At 42.8% G+C, this 22,978-nt stretch overlaps 1 protein-coding gene across 4 annotated transcripts in view; it reads right to left on the bottom strand.

Moving 5' to 3' along the window:
- Positions 1-9,148: 9,148 nt before the first annotated feature.
- Positions 9,149-22,978, bottom strand: part of SBNO1 (strawberry notch homolog 1) — a 31,413-nt gene continuing 17,583 nt past the window's right edge. For 3 of the 4 annotated variants that reach the window (XM_030460821.1, XM_030460822.1, XM_030460824.1), the window contains exons 15-33: positions 22,543-22,725; positions 22,247-22,344; positions 21,415-21,566; positions 20,674-20,871; positions 20,418-20,588; positions 20,165-20,334; positions 19,579-19,710; positions 18,331-18,466; positions 17,798-17,910; positions 17,625-17,696; positions 17,052-17,151; positions 16,511-16,585; positions 16,101-16,247; positions 15,927-16,021; positions 15,700-15,792; positions 15,166-15,303; positions 14,456-14,532; positions 13,541-13,734; positions 9,149-12,796 (exon numbers count right to left, since the gene is read on the bottom strand). In XM_030460821.1, coding sequence (XP_030316681.1) covers positions 12,654-12,796; positions 13,541-13,734; positions 14,456-14,532; positions 15,166-15,303; positions 15,700-15,792; positions 15,927-16,021; positions 16,101-16,247; positions 16,511-16,585; positions 17,052-17,151; positions 17,625-17,696; positions 17,798-17,910; positions 18,331-18,466; positions 19,579-19,710; positions 20,165-20,334; positions 20,418-20,588; positions 20,674-20,871; positions 21,415-21,566; positions 22,247-22,344; positions 22,543-22,725 — 2,487 coding nt within the window. In that variant the 3' untranslated portion in view covers positions 9,149-12,653. The remainder of the gene's footprint in view (positions 12,797-13,540; positions 13,735-14,455; positions 14,533-15,165; positions 15,304-15,699; positions 15,793-15,926; positions 16,022-16,100; positions 16,248-16,510; positions 16,586-17,051; positions 17,152-17,624; positions 17,697-17,797; positions 17,911-18,330; positions 18,467-19,578; positions 19,711-20,164; positions 20,335-20,417; positions 20,589-20,673; positions 20,872-21,414; positions 21,567-22,246; positions 22,345-22,542; positions 22,726-22,978) is intronic. The other variant, XM_030460825.1, reaches the window with a different exon arrangement.

A 22,978-nucleotide genomic window follows, 5' to 3' on the forward strand; every position in this document is an offset into this window, starting at 1 on the left:
TCCACATCAAGGAAAACTGAGGCAGAATGGGAAAACCAATCCAACCTTTGAGCCCCCTGTGCCCCACTGCAGGAAAGGAACATCTACAAATTACAACTGGTACCAGGTGAAATACATGATCTTGTATTTTACCTCCAGCCCAAGTACAGGGCTCCAGCTGTCATGGAGAAGCCCAGAGTGGCACAGATAATCCTTACAACAACTGATCCACACTCCGGTCAGTTAGAGAGGACACCCGAGAGCCCCAGGCAGAGAATTACAGAATCCATTGCAATATTTTCACCCTGATGCTTGTAACTTAACAGTGTAATTCTGATTCAGAGTCCTAAAAGACTGCACTGATAAACTCTCACATCCAGCATGGCCTGAGTGGGAGCTTTGCATCCCTAAAGTTTTGCTTCCAGATTTGTAAATAACTGCTTTGCTGATGGTTCTTGGAAGGCCACTGAAGCCCTGCAGGCCAGGGGCACACTGCTCTGGGATTTTCCATTGCTGTGTGGTTGTTTACAGCCACACCAAGTGAGTGCAAAATGGGAGTGTTCCAAGCTTGCCCTGTTTTTCCCGGCTTTACACCAACTCAACAAAACTGCGCTCAGAGCAACGCTGAGAAGAACAAGAACCCCTGTGTTCTGCATGGTTTTTATTTTTGAATGACAACTTCAAAATATTAAATATTCCAGGAGGGAAGGGTAAGGAACTGATCCTGTAAAGATTACCCTTTATTCAGCACAAGACACTGCTAGCTTTGGAGCAAACTGAGGGTCAGGTTTGACGAGATGGTGAGGACAGGTTATTTGTCCTGTAAACTGGGACCCAGCAGTACCACAGCTCAATATTTTGCATTTTGCTGTGCAGCTCTCTGGTAGTGGTGGCACAGGACATGAAACCCTGGTAAAAGACAACTTTACCCTTGGCCTCAGGTGCTGGGTAAGCTTCAGCTGACTTTACAAGCTGCTTCTTGGTATTTTGCAGCCATCTCTGAAGTCAGCTGGGGTAGGAAGTACCTTCAAGTTCTTCCCATCTGCGATGTGCTCTGTGGATTCACCTCTTGTTTTGAACCAGGTGCGGCCACAAGAACAAAACCACCCTTGTGCTTGGACCCTGGGCTGTCTGGGTAGCAGGGTGACCACAGATTCAAGCTCCCTGGGAGGGACTGCCTGCAGTTTAAACGTATTTTATATCCCAAGCACTGCTGAGAGTTGTGTTCCACACATGCAAGCTCTGCATCGTGTGTAGCAACTCCAGCTCCAGCAGCATTCGTGCCCCAGGCTGTTTGCAGCAAGCCGCAGGTCCCTGCAGACCGATGGCAGAGTCTTGTTTACTGACAGCAGGAGCAGCTCTTAATCATCAAGTGGCCAAGTCATAGAGCAGGAAATACAGCAGAGCCATTTTATCACACGTGTGACATTTTCAAGCCTTTCCCACACTAAGAGGTAACTTGAAAATAAATGTCTGTGCTTGTGTTTTTCAACAAGGGGGGATGGACAGTAAGAGGTGCCTATCTCTTCACTCATCTGCAAGTGCAGATGATGGATTTTCCAGGTACAGCTGCCTCAGCTGTGTTAGATCTACAATATTCACTTTGTCCCCCTCCTCCTTTTCTCCTCTTTACATTTTTTTCTGTTCCCTCTCCTGTTTTGCCTTTCTCACCTCAGCTCCTCCCAAACCACTGGGAATACTGAGCAGCCAGTGTTTCCACTGAGTTTCCAGCCCCTGCTTAGCCAAAGCTCTGACTGATCTCAGCTGAGTTTTCCCTTCCCAAAGCTTGGTGAGGTTAGATGCCATACCCCTCTGGCTAGGGCGTCAGGAATACACATGCAAAGTGGGATGTTGGAAGGTGCTGGCAGCTGGCTGCCAGGATGACTCTGCAGGGTAGAGCTTGGAGCCTTGGGCCATGCTTTAAGGCCAACCTGTTTGTCCCCTTGGATTGGGAAGACACTGAGCCATGGGTGACAGCAGAACTGTGTCACTCCTGGGGACCTGCAAATGGAGAGAGAGCCCAAACTAGGCTTGTTTCTTATCATCTTGGATTAAATCAGCAATGTAGAAGAATGAAAGATGGCACAGGCAAGACCCTGTTTTTTCCTGGCATGTCTTTGACATGTGTAAAACATTGCATTTGCACGTTAATTTCCATGTAATTAGTTGTTGTCAGGCTTAATGAATTGAGTGACTTGAGGATGTTCCAGTCCTTAACTCACCACAGAAACCTGAGTAGCAGCAAGGGCAAAGATATGGGAAGTCTGTTCCTTTTTCTGGGGGGACTTTATAATCAAATACTTATCTCCACATTTCTAGGGATCCAGCAGCATACATAAAATAATCAGAGATGCACCCACAAGTTTCTGAGCACTAATTTAATCTGCAAGTCTCCAAACTACTCTCTTGTGCTAAAACTAGGAATGATAATACAAAATTAAATGAAAAGTCTTTATGGGCCTAGGCTAAAATTGAAGCTTTTTAAGTCCTGAGTGAAGGCAGGATTAATTTATTTGAAGAACACAAGTGACAGAGGCAAGTGAGTGTCTGCTCTAGCACGCAGCATTTTAAAAGACACTTTGCTGAGTGCCTTTCTTGCTGGAATTGTAACAAGCCAGAAGTTCCTGGTGCAGAAAGAACACCTCCTTCCCAGGCCCTGCTCCAGGGACACTTCACATGCTCCTGAGGTTGGCTGGGATGCTGGCAGGGAGGAAAAATGGTGCATTTTATGCTTTCTGGCTCCATTGTTGCTCCTTTCTTATCGCCTTGCGACAGCTCCTTACATTCCTGTCTCTGTTCCTTACAACTGCTTCCTGCTGATGGGACAAGGTTTCCCTCCTGCTCTTTTTGTTCCCCAGATAAAGCTGACAGCCCTCGGTGTCCCTTCACTCCAGTCTGCTTTCTGGCTGATGTTCCCTGCTCACAGCTCCATCCTCACCTAAACACACCAGAAACACCCAGTCCTGGAGAGAAACACAGATTCCTCAGCTCTACCCCTGTTGCCTTTTCATCTCACACCTCAAAACATGCCTGGAAGCTCTGGGTTCCTCCTCCCCCTCTGCGGGAAACAGCCCCCTGAGCCCCTCTGGAAGGAGGGGGGGGTTGTGAGACAGAGTGCCAAAGGCAGAGCTGCTGCTGCAGCCCTGAGCCAGGCCCTGGGAAATGCTCTCCCAGCTCCTGGCCCACGTCAGGCTTGCAGTGCTTTGGGATGGAAGTTTGGATGCCTATTCCAGACAGGCTTTACATTTTCCCCAAACTTTTTTTTTTTCCTTTTTTCTTTTTCTTTTTTTTTCTTTCTCCTCCAGCCTAGCCCTGCTCCCCACTTTCAGATGGTTCCTCCCAGGCCAGATGCTGTATTATCTGAAGCCACTTTCCCTCCCAGCCTTGTTTTCCTCTGACTCCTGAGTCCTTTGTCTGGCTGCCAAGTGGATCAGCCCTGCCAGGCAGACAGCTGCTCAGCATCGCCGGGCGGGTGCTGCCCTATGGGCTGAGGAGCTGATTCCAGGCTCATTCCATCTCTGAGGGGGACATTCAGCCTCGGAGATGGTGTGTGCCACTCAGAGAAAAAGCAAACAGTACCTGGGAAGCTGTTGGGAGAGGCTGGAAATGGTTAACATAAAGTGGCCTTAGTGCTACTCAGGGTTTACCTTCCAGATAGCCTGGGTAGCGAGCCTTGTGCTCTCCTGCTGCAGCTGGAGGTCTCCCTGGAGGACCACGGAGTGGGAAGGAGAAGTTTCCAAACCCTCAGCCACAAAAGCAGAGGCCTGGAATCTCTATAATGAGAGTTTTCCTCTTTGCCAGGCAAACAAGCACCAGGCACCAATATCAAAACCAGCCCAGATTCCAATGAAAACCAGCAAAGAAAATAAGAGCAGAAAGAAAACAGCTTCATTTCAGTCGTTAAGACAGGCAAATAAAGCTCCTGAGCCCCCCCAGCCAGACAGGCAGCTCTCCAGGCCCTGACAAACATGGGGTGAACCCAGGGGGGCTTGGGGTGAGGGGCTTGGGGTGAGGGGTTTGGGGTGAGGGGTTTGGGGTGAGGGATTTGGGGTGAGGGGCTTCTTCCTTGCTGCTGCTCGCAGGATGGATTATCACCTTATCCCCACGTTACAGGGCTTCCCTGCACCATCTTTCCAGACAAATGAGTGCTCCACCCTGCTGAAAATCCTACAGTTTGCCTGAGAGGACTCTCCCTCCTGTCCCTGCGGGCTGGACTCCAGTTTTCCTCCCACTCAGGAGCCCTTGAAGGCCGTGCCAAGCAGGGCGGCTCAGCCCGGGGTGCGGAGCTGCCACTGCTGCCTCTGCCTCCCACCCCTTCAGCCCTGGGCCCCTCCAGGGAATACCCACCCCTTGGCAAAGGCAATGGAGGCTCTGAGATTTGCTTTCATCCCAGCCCTGTCTGGGAAAGCTCCTGAACCTGCTCTGTATGTCCCAGAGTGGAGGAATCCAGAGCCAAGCAGAGTGCTGGCTGCGGTGCTTCCCGGGTGTCAGGCACCCAAATGTCCTCATCAAATCGTGCCCCTGTGAAGTCAGCATTCAAGTGACACCTGGGATGGCTGCAGAATTACCTTTTGGAGGGACAGACTGGGCTAAAAACTGATGGAGAAACCTTCCAAGTGCAAACCAGGTGTCACCAGACCGGTCACACGTTCTTGAAGCAAATAATGAAGAGGCACAAACAGCTCAGTCCCTGGTAGCCTCATTTCAACACCAACTGTAAAGCCTGATGGTTCCATCCCTGGTTTGCCAGTGGTCATCTGAGCAGAGGAAGCAGAGAAGAGACTGGAACCAAAGCCCAGGACTGGAAAATGGAAATGACTGAGAGGAAAGGAATGTGGAGCTTCACAACAACTGGGGGGGGGGGAAGAGAAGAGCACAGAGCAGAAAGGGGAAATCACAGCAACACAACAGCACAATCCCACAGGGTGTGGTGCTTGTCATGGCAGCTCCTTGGTGGGCTCTGGGTAGGCACCATATAGTCCCCAGAAACACTGCCAGGCCTGGGGCTTCCTTCCCTCACCCAGGCTGGAGCCTCAGACACAGCTTTTGCCAGGGTGAGTCCATTGCATCTGCTCAGCTCCTGCTCGATGCAGAAGTGAGAGCCCTGAAGATGCCTCCTGCTCAGCTCCTGTGTCTGCACACCCAGATCACTCAAGTGAAAGGCTCAGTGCCCAGCTCAGTGGGGCTGTGAAGAGCTGCAGTGCCCATTGCTGGTTTCACTCTCCCAGCCAAGGCAGTGCCACACGGTGATGCCCACAGGGTCAGGGCTTGGAAGTGGGAACTATTTTTTGGCAGCCAAAGAATCAAATTCTGCCTAAATGTCTGCCTGAGAGTGACAGCAGCAGCCTCCTGCCCTGTAATGTAGCTATGAACTCCTTCTTCTCCCCCTGCAGAAGCACAGAGGGCACCCTCTGGGTCCCACCATGGCTGGAGCAGCTGGGCAGCCACCAGGCTGGCCCTGTCATCACCAGTGTGAGCAGAGAGAGGGAGGGACAATCCCGGATGTGAAGGATTTACAGCCCTGGCAGACACTCCTGGCAGCAGACAGTGCTGTCTGTCATTCACAGTGGGCACTCTGAGGCCAGACTTGCCAGGATGGAACACAGCATGGCTGAGGCAACAGCAAAGGCACAGCCCTCAGGAACCTTTGGGTCCACCTGCCCAAAAAGGGTGTTCAGGAGAGCAGGTCAGGCTGGGGCATCCTCCCCAGGAGCACTGAGGCCTTTTTCCCTGCCAGACAAGGGAGGAAACACACGGGTTTTCCTCTACTTCATCCTGGAAAGCAGCAAAGGGCCAGTGGAAGCCACGTGGCTCAGCAGCTACGTTGCAGTCCTGAGGCCTGAGCTGGGGCTGAAGATGGAGAACTGGGAAGCTCCTCCTGAATTCAGGTAGGAAGGAGCTGTTGCCACAAAAGTCCTGATCCTGGGTGCTGCCTCCTCCCAGATCCCAGTCCTGCTGCAGGTAATGCAGGGGGTGGTTTGCAGAGAGCAGCTGCAGACTGAGATCTTCCCAGTTCCATTGCTCACATCCACCTTTCTGTTCAATCCAAGTAACTTCAGGGGTGATGTTACCCAGGAGTAATTAAAACACTTGCAACTTAGTCACTCTGGCTAAGCTGATAGAGATCTGTGTTTCTTGCCCTGCAATTCATTTTATTTTTAGCAGTCACAGTCAGTTCTTCCAGCTTATAAATGTAGAAGGAACATATAAACCAGATCTGGACTCCCAAAGGTAGAAGCTCATGAGTTGCCTTGCTGGCATTTTTAAGGTCTATTATTTACATACTGGAAAAAAGCCAATCCAAACCTCTCTTAAAGCATTTCTCCTTTACTTACAGAACACAGCACACTGCTTTATGAAAATGAATAATTAAATTCTGAGGTTTGGGCATCTTCAGTTATTGCTGAGAACTTGGCAGCATCACTTTTCCAGATTTGGGGAAAATAAGAATGAAAGTCAATCCAAAATGACTTACAACAACATGATTAGGTAGGTCTGTTTATACCAAACTGACTCTTTGGATAAAGGCAAGATATTTGCATGCTGTGCATAAAATATGAAGAAGTCAAGGATCTCCACATCAGGTGCTGGATGTTCTTGCTAGGTTTTTATTCACCCCTCTCTTTAATGTCAGCTTTTAGAGGGAATCTGCCCTCAGCTGTTGCAGCTGTGGTATTCCCAGTGTTTTCTTCCCTCACCTTTTTCTCCTTTTGCTGCTTTCCAATCCTGATACAAGTTTATTTATAAACTCTCCTCCTTTTTTAAAGATTGTTACAATCAGTATTCAGGGAATGCTGTGAATCTGCTCTTCATTACCAATAAACCCAGTTTAATTAAGCAGTGAAATTAACCAGGTTAAATGCCATAGATTGAAAGAAAAGATGTTTGGATTGTTACAGCATGGTTTCCATTAGTCTGAAGGATCCTGAAATGGAGCAACAATGAGTGTTTAATGTATGCAGAAGTATTACTGAAAGGCTTTCCAGTATAAACATCTCTATGGGTAAGAAAATTAAAAGGGGAAAGAAATTTTCCAAAGTAGTAGTTGGTTTAATTTATTTAACACTCAGGGGTTGTCAGGGAGAGCACAGGGACACACAGCACAACACTGCACTGGAGGAGGAAACCCTTCAGGTTGGTGATTTCCAGTTAGGGCAAGGCAAAAAAGAAAGAACAAATACTCTTCACCTTAAATGTTATTCAGCTGTGGTGCTTTGTCACGTTGGGACTGTTAAAGGTGTAGGGCTGGAGAAGTTTTAATAACAAAGTTCTAGTTAAAATAAATAGTGTAGCCTTGGTGCACAGGGTAGTCTTGCAGCAGAAGTTCTTGCAGGGGTTGGTACAGCCCCTCCATGGAAGGTGCTGAGGCAGTGAACACCCACCCCAAATAACATTCTGTAGGCTGTGGGACTTGGTGTCAACAACTGAAAAATAAAACAGATGACTTGGCAAATAGAAATGCCATTATGTGCCTGCAGTGAAGCTGACATTTAACTGGTTATCCTCTCCACTCCAGAAAGGAGATACATAGATACGTGTGTGATCAGAAATGTCAGCAGAAATGTCTTTATCCTTCTCCCTAAAAATCAAATATGGAAAAACTCCTCTGCAGGTGCCCTGTCTCACTAAAGTCATGCAACCAAATTCAGAAACCCAAACCAAACCTCACTCTTACCCAGTAAAACCCAACAAATGTTGGTTGGGGTATTTACAGGACTTTACAGAGCCCACCAAATGTATTTCCCTGTTGGTGAAGCTGCCTGCTCCAGTGCTCCTGCTCCAGCACTCCCAGTCTCTCCTCTCAGCACTGATCTCTTTCTCCTGGGAAGCAGCAGCAGCACCCTGGGTTGCAGTTCAGCAGAAACCTGCACACAGCTCCATGACACAGCAGGCAAAAAATGCCTTGGGTGAGTTCTGGCTCCAGCTTAAACTTGTCCAGTTCCTATCCCTGACTCTTATTACCTCCAACTTTGTGCACTCAAAGATTATCTTGGACCCATTAAAAGAATCCCAAGGCACATCAGGTGCTGGGTATTCTCGCTAGGTTTTTATTCACCCCTCTCTTTAATGTCAGCTTTTAGAGGGAATCTGCCCTCAGCTGTTCCAGCTGTGGTATTCCCAGTGTTTTCTTCCCTCACGTTTTTCTCCTTTTGCTGCTTTCCAAACCCCATGTGCAAGCTCAGCAGCAAAGGAGGCCGAGGCTGCTCCCAGCTGAAGCGTCAGCCCTGGAGGTTTCCCACGTCTGAGGCTGCTCTCAGCCCTGGTTGTGGCTGCAATTACCTCTTGACTTCTGTGAGAGGGAACCATGCAAGCACAGCTGCCAGCACATGACAAAAACACCTCTGTTGTTCTTCCACTTTTAGTTTTGAAGTGGGTTATTGACCACAGAAGCTACCAGAAGTAGTTTGTTGCTCTTTGCAGCTGGGAGCTTCTTGTCATGACTCTCCAGTCCCCGGACCTTGCAAACCACTTAATTCAGGAAAAAAACCCAGCAAGAGGAGAAGGGCAAAGCCTGTGTGACAACTGCTGGAAGCTTAAGTGCTGCATAAGAGACAGCTCAAGAGATTTCTCAGTAATCTCTTTGATATAAATGTATTTTTTAAGGCAATTAAAAATATGCACCTAAGGTAAGAAAGTTCCATTACTTCTGTTTTGCACTTTTAGCCATTACAGGAAACTTAAAACTTTCCCAGGAAACACTCTGCAACAGATGTTTCTTGACTACTTGCAAATTACTGTCTTTCAAGAGTGCTTTTAAGACAGTAACATTTAATCTGAATGTAATAATCATACTTTGACATGCTAGGAGAGTGGGCAGGTCCTACTGCTAATGCCTTTAATTTAAAACTTGCAGGTGCTCAGTGAATGCAGAACTGGAGATACTGAGAAAGGGAAGAAAATGGAAAGGTATCCAGAATTAAAGCTGAACATGTGAAATGCACTGAAAAGAGAAAAGAAACTTTGTGAAAATTCAAATGTTTGTTTCTCTCTGCTACAGGCACTAAGAAGTCAATACCAGTCACTGAAAGACACTGGGAACCAGTTTCTCTCAAGAAAATATATAATGGACTAAAAATACAGAATAAAAACCACACAACATCAAAAGGATCATGGAGGACAATTGATAGGTTTGAAGAAAATGATGACAACACAGAACATCCACATCAGATGCTGACATCCCTTGCAAGGTTTATGTATGCTATATATATTTCAAAGTACACACAAACTGCCTGTTTGGCAGGCTGAGAAAATAGGAATACATCTTGGGAAGGTCATGAAAGAAAAAAAAAAACCACAAAGGAAAACAAGAGTTATTTACATTCAATATTTCAGTAGCCTTTAACATCTCTATATACATACATTTTATATATGTACAGACTGATGGAATCTGAATGAAGCTTATTTCAAATGCAAAAGAAAAATACAAAAACCTCTTGATAATTCACTTGACAAATGTTTACAGGTTGCAGATCTTTCTTCATTTACAAAGAAAATACTACTCACTGCCTAGACAAGGAGCATCTTTGGGGAACTTACAAGAGGTGAGTGTTCCCAATGGCAACTGGGGAAAAAAATGGAAAACTTGCTGTGCAGAGGGGGTCTTTAGTGGGTTCTAATTGCATTTACTGTGTCAGACACATCTCAAACACAAAACCAGTTAACAAGACACAATTTAGCTGCTGTCAAGGGACAGCTTAAAAAAGAAAACCCCAAATTTCATTCCTTCAATTCCCAAGTCACCTTAAATCTGTCTCTCCCCCTTCTCCAGCATGCTTCCAAAACTCAGGCAGTAGAGAAGCTATCACTTTACATGGAGCTTTGCCCCAGTTATCAGAACCATCTATCCTTTGTTAATTTTATATCCAGTTCGGATGGTTTGTACAAAGCAGATCAATGCCCACGAGGAGGAAAAAGAGCCCACTCCTACTGAGCCTGCTGATTTGTATGACATGACAATTGCTCCCTCTGAGGATGTTTGTCTGATGGGCAGTGCTGCAAGAGGATCCTGCAGAGCTGCTCCTCATCCCATCCCCACTATTTATATTCTTTCTCTCTCCCAAGCTTTACCAGCAGCTCACGCAAGGAACAACTACCAAAAAAAAAAAAAAATCCAAACAAACCCACACCCCAACAACCAAGCAGGAATTTTCAAGAGGAAACATTTCTGTAGCTTGAAGGCTGCTGTATTTTGCTTTTAAGATGTTAGAGTGCTCCAGAGCTGGGGATACAGATGTGTTAGTACCAAAGTCACAGCCAAGGCATTGCTGGTGGCAAACAGCAGAGAGCAAGCAAAGGAGAGCAAGAAGAGGAACAGATTTCTGGAATGGGAACAGTTCTTAAGAATCTCTAAGTGCTCTTGGGCTTTTTTCCCCTATAGTGGGGACAAATCTATGGGAAGTTTAAGCAGGTTGTGAGTGAACAGCACATGCTATAAACTCCTGAAACAAAGTAGCATGGTTTGGTTACCCATACAGAGAATATTCAATTTAGTATCTGCTCATCCTGACAACCAGTGTTAGCACAAGAGGCCAAGACAAGCACTTAGGGACTGAAGTGTGTTTAAATAATGAGTTGTTTAAAAAATAAAATCAGCATTTGTGAACCTACCACTTCTAGAACCATCTTACTGAGGATTAAGAGCTAAAATACTGTTACAATCTCAGATGGCTGAAGTTTACACACCAAATAGGACAAGACAGTGAAGTGCACACACAGCTTGCTGTAACCAGCAGCTGGGTTCACTGCTGCAATAGGATCTGTCAACATTCCTCTCAAAATCCCATTACTTTTCCTGGACTGGGTGCCACATACATAGTGGTGGGTACCAAACACAGGAGCATCCTCACACACCCTGTCTAGGGCACCATCAGCTCCTCTGCTATCACAGCACTCAGGGGAGCTGCCCCTTGCTCCCCAGAGGATGAGGAAGTTCCACAACCCCACCACCTGCATTACAGGGACTTTACAGACTTGTAGCCAGCACTGTGACACCAGGGAGGAGCTTGCTGCCCTATTCTGGGTCTCTATTTCCAATTAGCCACAAGCAGGTGCAGGGGATCCATCCCCAGGACCATTCCAGATTTCTCTCCCTGACTTTCAGCCTGACCTCGTGGAGCTTCTGGCCCCATTTCTTAGGGAAAAACTTCTCATGAGACTTGCCCCACACACCAGTGAGTGCTGCTCTGTCAGCTGAGCCTTACAGAAAAGATGCTGATGGTTTAGGCACCTCATTAATGAGCTGAAGTGAGATATCTGGACTGCAAGACAGAAGCCAGGTTAAAGCAGACTGGAACATGCCAAATCCTGTCACATCCCAATTGTACAGACTTGTTAGTTGTTTGGTTTTTTTTTCTTGGAATAGAGTAATTGCCTAAACAAGACTCCACTTCTTGTTAGTACAATAACTTTTATTTGACATCTACAAGATCATTATCTTGTAGGGTTTTTTGGACAGGTTTATACAATCTCAATTTTTCAATAGTGCAACCTGTGCAAGCAAGAAATGACAAACATTGTCCTTCACTTTCTTATAAACATCTACTATTATAGGCAAAACAAAACTTACCCATATTATAGATAAGTGACTATTCACATTTGTACATTACAATTTCTTTTAAACAGCTCCAGATAAACTCTACAATGTCTTACAACATATTAAACAGTATTCAAGTTACTGGGTAACAGAAACAGCACATACAGCGGAACCCTCAAGTGTTTCCCATTCTCTAATTTACAGCTCAAGTAAGGTTTCATCTTACAAGTGACAAATTAAATTACATTAATGAAGTAAAAAATATAAGATTGTATGCGAGATGGAAGTGAATTTGCACTTAAAGTTTCCATAACCACCTCGGATTAAGGAAATGCTTCAATTTAAGGAAAATAGGCATCCAGCCATCTTTGCAGTACACATTAGGAATATACCATTAATACATTAAAAATGAACTCATTTTAATTTAAGATGTTTATCACAAAAAGAACATGTTGTAGACTCAAATATATAACCCCCAGGAGAGAATCAGAAAAAAATGCAACACCTGGGTATAAACACTATAAAAATGCAATAACCAATGCTGTACAACTAAGATTGTGTTTCTCTCCAGATTTCTGTCTCGTGTGTTTATCCTGTCCATGCCTGTTTCCAAAGACATGCACTGTCAAACAGAAACTGGGAAGGAACCTGAATGCATGATGTGCAACCTCTAGGTTTCATGCTTTTTATAAACTCATAAATTGAAGAGAAAAACCCAATATATATTTTTCTATATATATACTCAGTACATGCATTCAAGGATATCTCCCACAGCAATGGCATTGATGCACTGCGTTAACCCTGAGCACTGTATGACAAGATAAAAATAAAGCCTGCTTGGGGATTTTCAAGCATTTTCAAACAAATTGTGGTTTTGTAGCTTAAAAGGCCAAAAGTAAAAGCAAACAGGAAGCACTACAGAGAGCATAAGGAAAGACAGATGCACCACCATAAACAACTGCTGGCTTTCAGTTCTACCAACCTTGTTAGATCTCTTTATTCCCAAAGTAGTTGAGAGCACACAACTGAACTGAGAAAGTTATTATTTCTTTGGAATCTGTCCCTGATTTTTATGCAAGTGATATGCTTTTACAGCCTTTTCCTCAAACACCAAAGTCAACACCTGTAGAGCTTGTCCTCTTTAGGCGTTGTTGAAGTTGGTGATGCTTTGTGGGTGATGCTGCTGCCAGATCTGCTGCTGCTGTACTGCAAGCTGTTGAGACTGGTCTGATGTTGACAGGAGGTTTACAAGGGGTGACACACAATTTGCAGGAATGATCAAACCTGGAAAGAGCAACAAAATCAGGAGTTTCATAAACATGCAGACAAGTTGTTCATTAAAACCTCAGGCTGATGATTCCACCATTGGGACTGTTCCCAACCAAGCACACTACAAGTTCTGCTTCTCACTCAGAAGTTTCTGTTCAGGGGTCACTCAATCCTTAGCTTGTGAAGCAGCAGAAAGAAGGTGCCATTTTACATAAATAATGTGTCTTCAGGGGCATTTAGGACTCACTTTTACTAGAATGGCACTTTTCTTGTTATTTATCTGGAAAAAAAAATCAGGCTCTGAAGCACCTGCTATTTGGGCTTCACTAAGAGGTCTAGAGACAAAAGAAATGACTTTTAGCAGCTCAACAGCCTTGAAAACAATCATTTCAAGGGTTTACTATTCTTTGCCAGCAGTGGGAACAAAGAGGAGCCTTTGCTGTTTCAAAAGGTAGCTTGGCTGGAACAGGCTGAACGTGACACTTTTTGTTCCTAATAAATCAAAAGAACTGGAGAATGTGAAACTGTTTCAAAGCCTTGCTGGAAAAAAAAATAAATAATCTCCTCCTTCTTTAACCTGACTCAAACCAGTTCTGGTCCTAGAAATACTGATTTCAGCTGCTGTACTTCTGGCCCTCCTCAACATCCTCACTGAAGAGCCCTCTCTCTCAGAAGCAGCTTTATGAAGTCGAGAGAATTTTAAGCTACAACTTCCTTCCACTCTGAAGCTGGAAATAAAGGAGCAAACCAGCCACTTACCTACAATCCTCTGCCCATCTTCTGTTCTTAGACGAACTATTTGCATTTTCACATTTGTGCCACTCACAGAGGCCAGAACACCTTCAACTTTTGTCCAGACACTCAACACTGAACCACACAGGACGTAATAAGTTCGACAGCGGAGTCCCACCTCACAAACTAAGCCCAAGCCTGCCTTCTTACAGTTGCCTCTCCTGCAGCAGACAGAAAAAAAAAGAAAAAAGGTCATATAAAATTCTGCAATTCAATTAAAAATGAGACTTGAAGTTATTTAACACCTCTTCACAGCTGAGGGTAAGAGAAGGACTTTATCCATAGAGTGCCTCTATGGGTAAAGCTGGGAGAAGTGCTGGGCTGCTCAAGCTCACACCTTTAAGATGTAGAGACACCAAAGACACCACTCATCTGTATCACCTGAGAACCTGGATCTGTCACAGAGGAAACTGGAATCTGATCAGTGTACTTCAGAAACTCCAATATTAGTATTAATCCAATTAATCCAATATTAATCTGAACCTTCTTCTGCTCCTCAGGAATGAGGACATCAGCTGCAGAGTTCACACACAAGTAGCACAAGAGCTGTTTGACATCCCTCCAATTTCTACATGAAGTAGAAATGTTTCCCCTGCCCCCAAGTAGGAACTGAACTATCCTACCACAACAACAGAGCAGCTCAAGACATTTAAATGCACAAACTGCTCCTGGGTCACTGCACTGCAGAGCAATTTATACATTGGTGTTAATCATATACTGAAGACCAAGTGCAAAGCTTTGTGTTTCCACTCAAAGGTTGGGTCATTTAATTGGTCATGGGACACATTTTCTTAAGATAAAACCTCAAATTTTCACAGGAAAAAGAGAACAACAGATAAACCAGTTTAGGTGAGCAGTTGAAGTTAAAGCACAGACACTAACCAGTAAGCATGGGTGCAGGTATCTGCAGAAGAATTGTACTGCTCCAACCAGTGTGGCAGAGCATCTTCAGAAGGTACCTGGAAAAGTCAAAGTAGGAATAAAGTAAAACACACCAAGACTTGCACAGAACAAAAGCAATTTGCTCATTACTCTGAGAACAGAGGGAGCACCAGCATTCCCATGATGAAGAGAGGAACATAATCCTGTAATTTCAGGCTATTAAATGGAAATGCCATCTCAAAGGATGAGCAAAACTTTAACACAGAAGAATCTCAGAGCTTTTTCAATAAATAATCAACCTGGTCTCAGAGCTTTACAAATTCAACACCATAAATGTGTCAGGTACCTCACCAGCCTCTGAACAAAATAATCCATTACTGTACTCAAAACATCATCAGCAACCAGCTGAAGCTTCAGAGTCACTGCTCAGAACACACTGTACATAACTGCACACTTGAGAACATGTTTGTACATCTTACACAGAAGCAAAACTTTGCCTTGATTCACTGAACTTCACTTTATATTTGCAATTTATTTCTATTCTGAAAGCTTTGGACACAGCAGTGCACACACCAAAGGACCCAAATACAAGCTCTCTGCTGGTAAAACAAGCTTGTTTTTTTACTTGACAGAATTCTACACAAACCCAGAAAACAGTCCTTATATTTAACTTTTTTTTTAAGTTTAAAACTCATTATTTTAATGGTTACCTTCTTGTATTTCTTTTTCAGGTCTGCACATGTTTCTAGTTTGAGTTGTTTCCCAGTATTTGGTCTGTATACTAAAAAAAGCCTCTTCTTAGGATTCACTTCTTTTACTAGAATAGCAGTTTTCTTGTTATTTCTTATCTGAAAACAAAAGAGAAACCCCAAAATCTTTAAGTTTAAACATGCTGACAGTATTCATAGTGTGCTTGCAGTGAGAGCACAGTAACAATCAGGACAGTACCACTTATCTACATGAATATCAAAACTTTTCCTTGAAGTGCAAGCATCTGGTTTCTGGATGCAGTTTTAAAAAAGAATTATTAATTTGGGCTCAGATTCCTAGCAGAAAATATCCTGAGCAGTTAAAAAGGAGCATTTCATACTTAGTGTGAATTAAACCTAACATGAATTTTAAAGAAAGTGTTTTGCAAAACTGATTAGTAACTAATTTAACAATAGATTTTTCAGGAAACAGAATATTTGGTTTGCCTCCCCCCAAACTTCTCTGAACATAATTCAAGAGACAAAGACTCTTACCTGTAGTGATAAATAGAATCCATCATCTGGACCTGTCTGTTCAGCCCAGATCTTTGTTGCTTCATCCCAAGACATTCCTCTTTCTACACTGATCTAGAAGAGAGCAAGGCAGGGGGAGTGTCAAACACAGTAATTGAAGAACTGCAGAACCAAAATATTGCCATGTTTTTATAAAACTTTCTGGCAAATTTCATCAGCTCATTAATGATGATTCAGAGCCAACTTACTGTGTACAGTTCTACATGTCCAGAGGTAGAATATCCAGGAGTTAAAAACTTCTTAACATCTGCCTTCCTCACTTTCTCATCCCCAGAGCCCAAATCTTTAAAGGAAAGAACAGAGTTATTTTGTTTCTCTGTTGTTATTTAAGCAGAAGAACACTGAGAAATGGATTTACTCACCTAAGATGCCCATATCATATCTCCCATTCTTCTTGGCATTCTGAATAACTGCATTTAACGTGTCAGAAAAGTACTGGAACAAAGCATTCTGCTGATGTACTTCCATACCAAGAATTCTATTCAGGAATTTCCCTATATTGTTATAATCTTTAAAAAAAAGATTAAAAAACACAGTGTATTAGGTCAAGAAAGATTAAGCTTGATGACAACAAGCTCTCAATCAGAATTCAAAGCATCCCAAAGACTCCCTCAGTTCATTCTTTCAGCAATAAGGAAAACATTAAAAAGTTCCCCCCCCCAAAAAATCACTTTTTAGATACTTACAACTTCAGTTCTGTTGCTGGGAATCCACTATCACGATATAAAACATTCTTAGTGATATTCTAAAGACAAACTAAACACATAAATACCTTTATCCAGTGTCAGTATTCCAGATCTGTCTTCTACATTTATCAAACCCACGCCAATCAATCCCTGACGAACATCTAAGAAAAAAGAAATTAAATGAGAGTTGCTTTGCCATCTAAAAATAAACCAAAGTAACAGCTTGCTTAGCCTTGCTTTAGGAGCCAGTTCCAAGATTTCTGACACCCTTCAAATACATGACTTGCAATTTCAGCCCTTCCAGGAAGCACAGAAAGCTGGGAGTGACACTACACATGAAACCCCAGGAGAACAAAGATACTGCAACAGATAACAGGAAAATAAAGCTCAAGAACTGTCTGCAAAACTTTGGCCAAATGGATCTAGAACATTCCTGGACAGCTCATGGCTTGTTTGATATAAGAACTTTAAACGATGTGCATAAGAATTACATCCAGTGAGATCCTATCCAGGCCAAGTGATCAATCTGAATTGTAACAATGTCTTCTGGCTCTCAAATCACTTACATTTTCTGCATAATGCAGAAGAATCAAGAGGTAGCTATAACATCCAGTGAACTCTGCTTACCTTTGAAGAAGTCTCCAGGAAAATCAGGTGGAGGTGAGACCATGGGGGAGTCTAAGTTCACAATGGATTTCATAACAATCTCTAAAGCATTTCTGCCATACTGCACAAGAAAAAAAAATTCTCTAACAATGTGAGCTTGTGCCTCAGCCCCAAGCACACACAACTTAACAACTATTGGTAGTTCTCAATAAGCAGTTTTTCTCTGCTATAGTAACAGGACCTGGTTATTAGCTTTTCACTTATAAACTACGTTATATAAACAGCCCACTCTTAATTTCTAATTAGAATTGCCAAATTAATCTTGGGGTTGTGACTGAAGACACATACCCTACTCAAGACTTGGATTGTTAGCAAATGCAGAAAGGTCATTTACAGAGGTATTTGTGTTCCACATGGCTTTGCAAACATCATTAAGAATGTTTACTGGCTATCTTGGGAAAGAGGCCCCCTGTCAGCAAGTAATACAGCTAAAAGCAAAGCATTTCACAGGAGGTGGAAGAAATCCTTCCTCAACAGGAATTGTCATCTGTGGAACAAGCACCAGGAGCTTTCAAACAGACATCAAACCATCACCTTGTTGTCAAAATTGAATCTGCTGAGGTCTCGAGTTTCTGTAGCCCGTCTGTCACCATGAGTGAGGGCTCCCTGTTAAAGACACATCTTTGTCATTAAATCAGATTTTAACAAAAAGAAATCTAAGTTGTGTTTTCTGAAATGAAGGATCAGACTTCTTGAAACAATCTTACCAAGCTCTCCAGTCTTTTTGCAACTATAGATGCAAATCTTTGCTCTCCTGCCAATTCAGAAATTAGGAACACGTACTCTGGAGCAGTCACTTGATTGGATCTATGAGTTCTTCCTGGATAATTAAGTAGAATCACAGATGTTAAATAAATTCCACTTCATTGAACATTTCTAATAAACCATGAGTTGTGAAAGGCAAAGAAAGAAGTTAGAACTTAATCCTGCTGAAAATTAGTTTCTGCTGTAATACAGCCAAGAAGAGGTAGCACACAAATGCTCTACAGTTGTGGCAACTTCCCTACAGACACTTAATATGTAAAACCCCAAGATGCAGTGTTAGTTTTGGTGTTTTTTTTGCTAGGTTTCTTTCAAAACTTTCAAGACTATGACTACAGATAAAGCTGATTCTGCCCGTGCGTAAGAGACTGGAAAGATCCTTTCAGAGGTTGCTCAGTCACTCTTATTTTCCACGTATTAGCAATAAATTCAGTATCTATGAGTTTGCTAGGGGAAGGATAAAAAAAAAGTTATTTACCAAACTGCTGTATTGCTCTATCAGCACTCCAGGGCAGCTCCAGAGTCATGTGAACTCTCCGTCGCTGATTCTTAGCTCTCCGGTCGGCTTGCAGTGAAATTCCAGAGCTGGCAGCCTCTGAGATGATGGCAATGTTCTTTTAACATGAGAAGAGTTGTTAATTAGCAAGAAATCCAAGATCAAGATTCATTTTTCAGCTTCTAAAAACATTTAGTTTTACAATTACTACCACGGTGGATCTGGAATAGTTTCACTGTTATTTTGTCACCCCTTTTCAGGAAGTGGGGGGGAAGAAAACAAGAAATGCTAATAGGTTTTTTTGAGTGAAAGGAGTGGTTTTCATGTTACTTGTCAGCAACACCTTTCTTTGGGACTGAAGGCAAGCTGCCTGTTGCAGTTTGGCCATTCCAAAGGGCAGGTTTCTCTGCACTTCAGAAAGGAGAGGGGAAAGGCCAAGGGGGACTTGCTCTGATAGGAAGCTGCAGGTAACACTGTGTAAGGAGGAGGATGTGGCCATTCCAGTTTCTGAACACATCTGCCTTGAAAGAATGTGAATGTCTGAACTGCAGACAAGTCACTCAGAGGAAGATGTATCCATCCTCCAGTGTAACAGACTGTGCAAGTTCCAAGCTGCAGCAACATTTACTTAATTTGCCCTCTTGTGGTAGCAGGTCCCAAATGAATCACAGGAAAGCTTGTTTGGGCTATTTTTCCCTTCCCCTCTTCCTTTTCTCAGCTTCAATTCTAACATCATTCCAGTCAGTATTTTCTTTCCAAGTGCCATGTAAAGCTATCACTCTTCCCAGCACTGTCAAGGTAACCAAGCTCCAGCTTTTCCCTTCAGCCCCTCAAGTTTTTTCTCCTTCTCATACCAGTGGTTTCCCACAGTTTCATTATTTCCTCTTGGAAAATGATGGACTTGGAAGTGCATGGTAATCCCAATAAGGAAATCAAAGATGTGGAGGGTTTATCTGCCTTTTAAACAGACTCAGATTTACAAGGCCAGCTTAGATTTCAGCCTGGGCCATGTGTGCACATCTCCTAAGCCCAGGCCACTCAAACTGAAGCACACAAATTAGACAGGATGACTGAACATACTGGTTTGAAAAACAAAACACAGAGCAGTGAGCAGGAAGTGCATTCTAATTAGTACTTAGAGTACCTTAAAAGTCACAATGGAATAATGGGAGAGCCACAACTTGAGTAACTTAGTCAATGGCACCTGGAAAGTTTTTCTAAGTTCTTTACCTTATCTCCATCCATGAACCTCTGCTTTTCTGTGATGTTCAGGATCTCAACAGGCACATCAAGCTCAGATCTTGACTCATAGGATATGCTGCCATCATCATTGCTCACAACTCTCCCCTTGCGACCTGTCATCTTGGAGAATAAAAGGAAATACAAGCTCATTACACAGCAAAATCAAAATTATTAACTGCCCAAAGACTTCATGCAATGATGCTACTTATTCATTTATCAACCTTAAAACAGATTCAGTGATTTATACCAAGTGCAAAACCACATTAGAGAATCTGGGTGTTTTTTTCTGGTTGATGCCATTGTCTGCTCTGTGGAACACCCTGAAAATGGTCTCAAAATTATCCTATTTATTCAAAGCTCTTCTCTATATTCTAATACCATCTTCAAGCTTCTTTTTAATTCTGAGGCACTCTATATTCTTATCCCTGTGAGACTACTGTCTAAAACCACTAAACAAGTTCTCTTTTATGATACTTAAGTCACTTCAAACCTTGAAGAACACCACCACCAGGTGACACATGGCTCCAGGAGAAAACCAACATACATTTTATCTGAACGTGAACACCAAACCTACCTCTGCAACATTTTCAGGACCACCCAGCTCATCAATAAGCTCATCCAGTGTATTAGGTGGGAGATCTTCAGCCAGCTTTTCCAGTTTATCAAGCAGTTCTTTTTTCATCTGTTGGGCCCTTTCGACAGCATCCTGACTTGTTACAAAGCTGCTGTTTGTGTTACTGTTTGCTGAAATTGAAGGGAGACTCTTAAGATGGAGAATTCCACTGCCCAAGTGTTTAAAAAGCAAAATGACACCAAAAGAAACTTACCTGATGTGTTGGTACTAGAAGTGGTGGTACCAACAGTGGAAGTAAAACAGCTGGGTCGCTTTGATCCGAGACCAGAAGCTAGTAAGGCACTTTGAATAGAATCTGGGTCTATGCTTTTCTTCTTTTTCTTGTCTTTATTTTTTTTATGCTCTTTTCTAATTAGCCAGGGATCTGAAGTTAAATAGTTATTTTTAGAATGTTTCAATTATTGACTAAAAAGCCATCCTACATCCTATCTGCAAGTACAGCTACTCACCATCTTCATCATCTTCACTGGATTCATCTCTGAATGGATTGAAGTCATCATCATCTCCAGAACTCAAAAATCTGGAGCTCTCATTGTCACTTTCTTCATTTTCTGAAGCATCAGACTCACTTTCACTCTCATCAGAGCTGCTACCTGCAAGGCCACCTGTTTTGCGAGCTTTTTTGGCTTCTCTACTTATTTCTTCACCTGATTCCATCACCCCAGAAGGAAAAAAAAAGTTAATTTAGACATTGTACTCTACCTCTGATCTTTGTTTTACCACCACAGCATCCAAACTAGACAAATACTCAACTTTTAAATATTGATCTGTTTAAAAGAATTAAATTTAAGTTTTAAGCAAGACCTCTCACCACCTACTTTTTGGTAAGAACATAATCAGTTTGGGAAGCCAGGTTAGCATCTGTCTTCCCTTGAGTGAGCCTCAATAAAACCAAATCAATTACTTGTGTGACTGCATCAGGAAGTGATCTTACACATGCAAGATGCTTTGGGATATGGTCCCTTACTCCATCAACCTGATTCTGAGCAAAGCAGTAAACAGCATTTCAGGTTGTTTCATCAGCAGTTTCAGAATCATTAATGGACATTTCTAACAGAAGTCTTAGAGACTTCCCATCCATGCTGCTTCATGGATGACTGATATTTATACTCTGACATTTATATTCTGAAATTTTTTCCAGAGTTCACCTTTAGGCAGCTCTAAAATTGCCATTTCCACTACAGTGTTACCTTTCCTTTTCTTTATTTTGTTCTCCTTGCAAGGGCTGTCTCTGGGTGAATTGTTATTACTTTGAGCAGTCAAATCAATTCCCAACAAGCTGAACAGCTTCTTCCTGTCAGGAGCTGGAAAGTGCTTTTCAATAAGAGACTGGAATACTCCTCTGTTGAAGAAAAAAGGGTTCCTCAGTCAAATCTGCATTTCTTTAAAGCAAAACCTGTAGCATTTTCACAGCTTGTTTGACTTCTCTGAAGAATTATTTCTTTGGAATGCTGTTACACCAGCACTCTGTATAATTACCACCCATGTTACTGTATTTGTCAGCTTCTCAGAAGCAGGAGACATTGACTTTACAGCACTGTTACTTATAACTTGTTAAATTTTGGTATCAAGTGGCATAGCAACTGCTGTTTTGTTATTGCTCAGCATTTAAATGACAAATTAACCTATTAATTAAGATCTTCAGCAAGGGACTCTCAGGACTGGATTTGGTTCCTCTGATAAAAGAGGGAAGTCATGACTGGAGCTTGCACTGGTATAAGTGCAGTTTACACTTGGCCAGTCTTCCCATCCCCCCATCTGAGCAGACCAGTCCCAGCTCTTCACACCTGAAAACATAATTTCAGAGTGGCAGCAGAAGTAGGGCCTAAGGAATGGCTCAACTGAACAATTCTGTCACGTTTTATGAACAGGCAGCTTAAGTAAAGAACATTGGTGCTACAGGGTACCAAAGTGTGCACTGAGATCCAGGTTTTGTACACAAAAGGCCAAAACACCACCCACACAGTAAGATGGACTGAGGTTAATTTAATAAAGGACAATTCTAACAAATTTCAATCTTACTTTGCTGTAGAAACAAAGTCATTCAGTTCCCCACCACCTTCCTCCAGAGCTTCTAATGTTCTTGCTTCTCCTGTTGACTGCAGGCCAATAACAACACACTGAGGGACAAATGAATACAAGGCATTGTTACCAAGATGACTGATTGGCTTGTAACTTCATTTTTGCTCATTAAATAACTCCAACACCATGAGTACAAAACCATACTATGTACAAAAATGCTAAGAACAACAACAAAAAAATATCTAAAAGCTTTGCACTTAACAAGGATACTTCAAAACAGGTCTTGATCAACTTACTTTTCCATTCTTGATTTCTTCCCTTGCCAGCTGCACCACCCTCTTCACTTTAGATGCTATGCAGAGGTACTTGAAAAACCTCTGATGAGCTGACCAGAACTGCCCCCACATGGACTTCTTCATTCTCTGTTCTGCATCAATCAGGTCAGCTGCTTGTTGAAATCTCTCTCTGGCACTGACCCACTAGAGAAGAAAACATTCATTGCTTTACAGGTCACCTTTCAAGGCTACAGAGGTACATTCTTTAATATCAAAATAAAAACAGAAGAGAAGTTTAAAATTAAAGCACCATGGGACTGCAAATTAAAGATGCTCATCAGACATCAAACAAAGCTCAGAAAATAGCTATGGCTTAGGAAATGCAGATGATAATTAAGCTCCTAATGAAAGGCAGCAGATATATTTACATTATTACCAGTGCAAATTTTGTTATCTA

Source organism: Calypte anna, chromosome 15 (genome assembly GCF_003957555.1).
Source record: "Calypte anna isolate BGI_N300 chromosome 15, bCalAnn1_v1.p, whole genome shotgun sequence".
Lineage (NCBI taxonomy): Eukaryota > Metazoa > Chordata > Aves > Apodiformes > Trochilidae > Calypte > Calypte anna.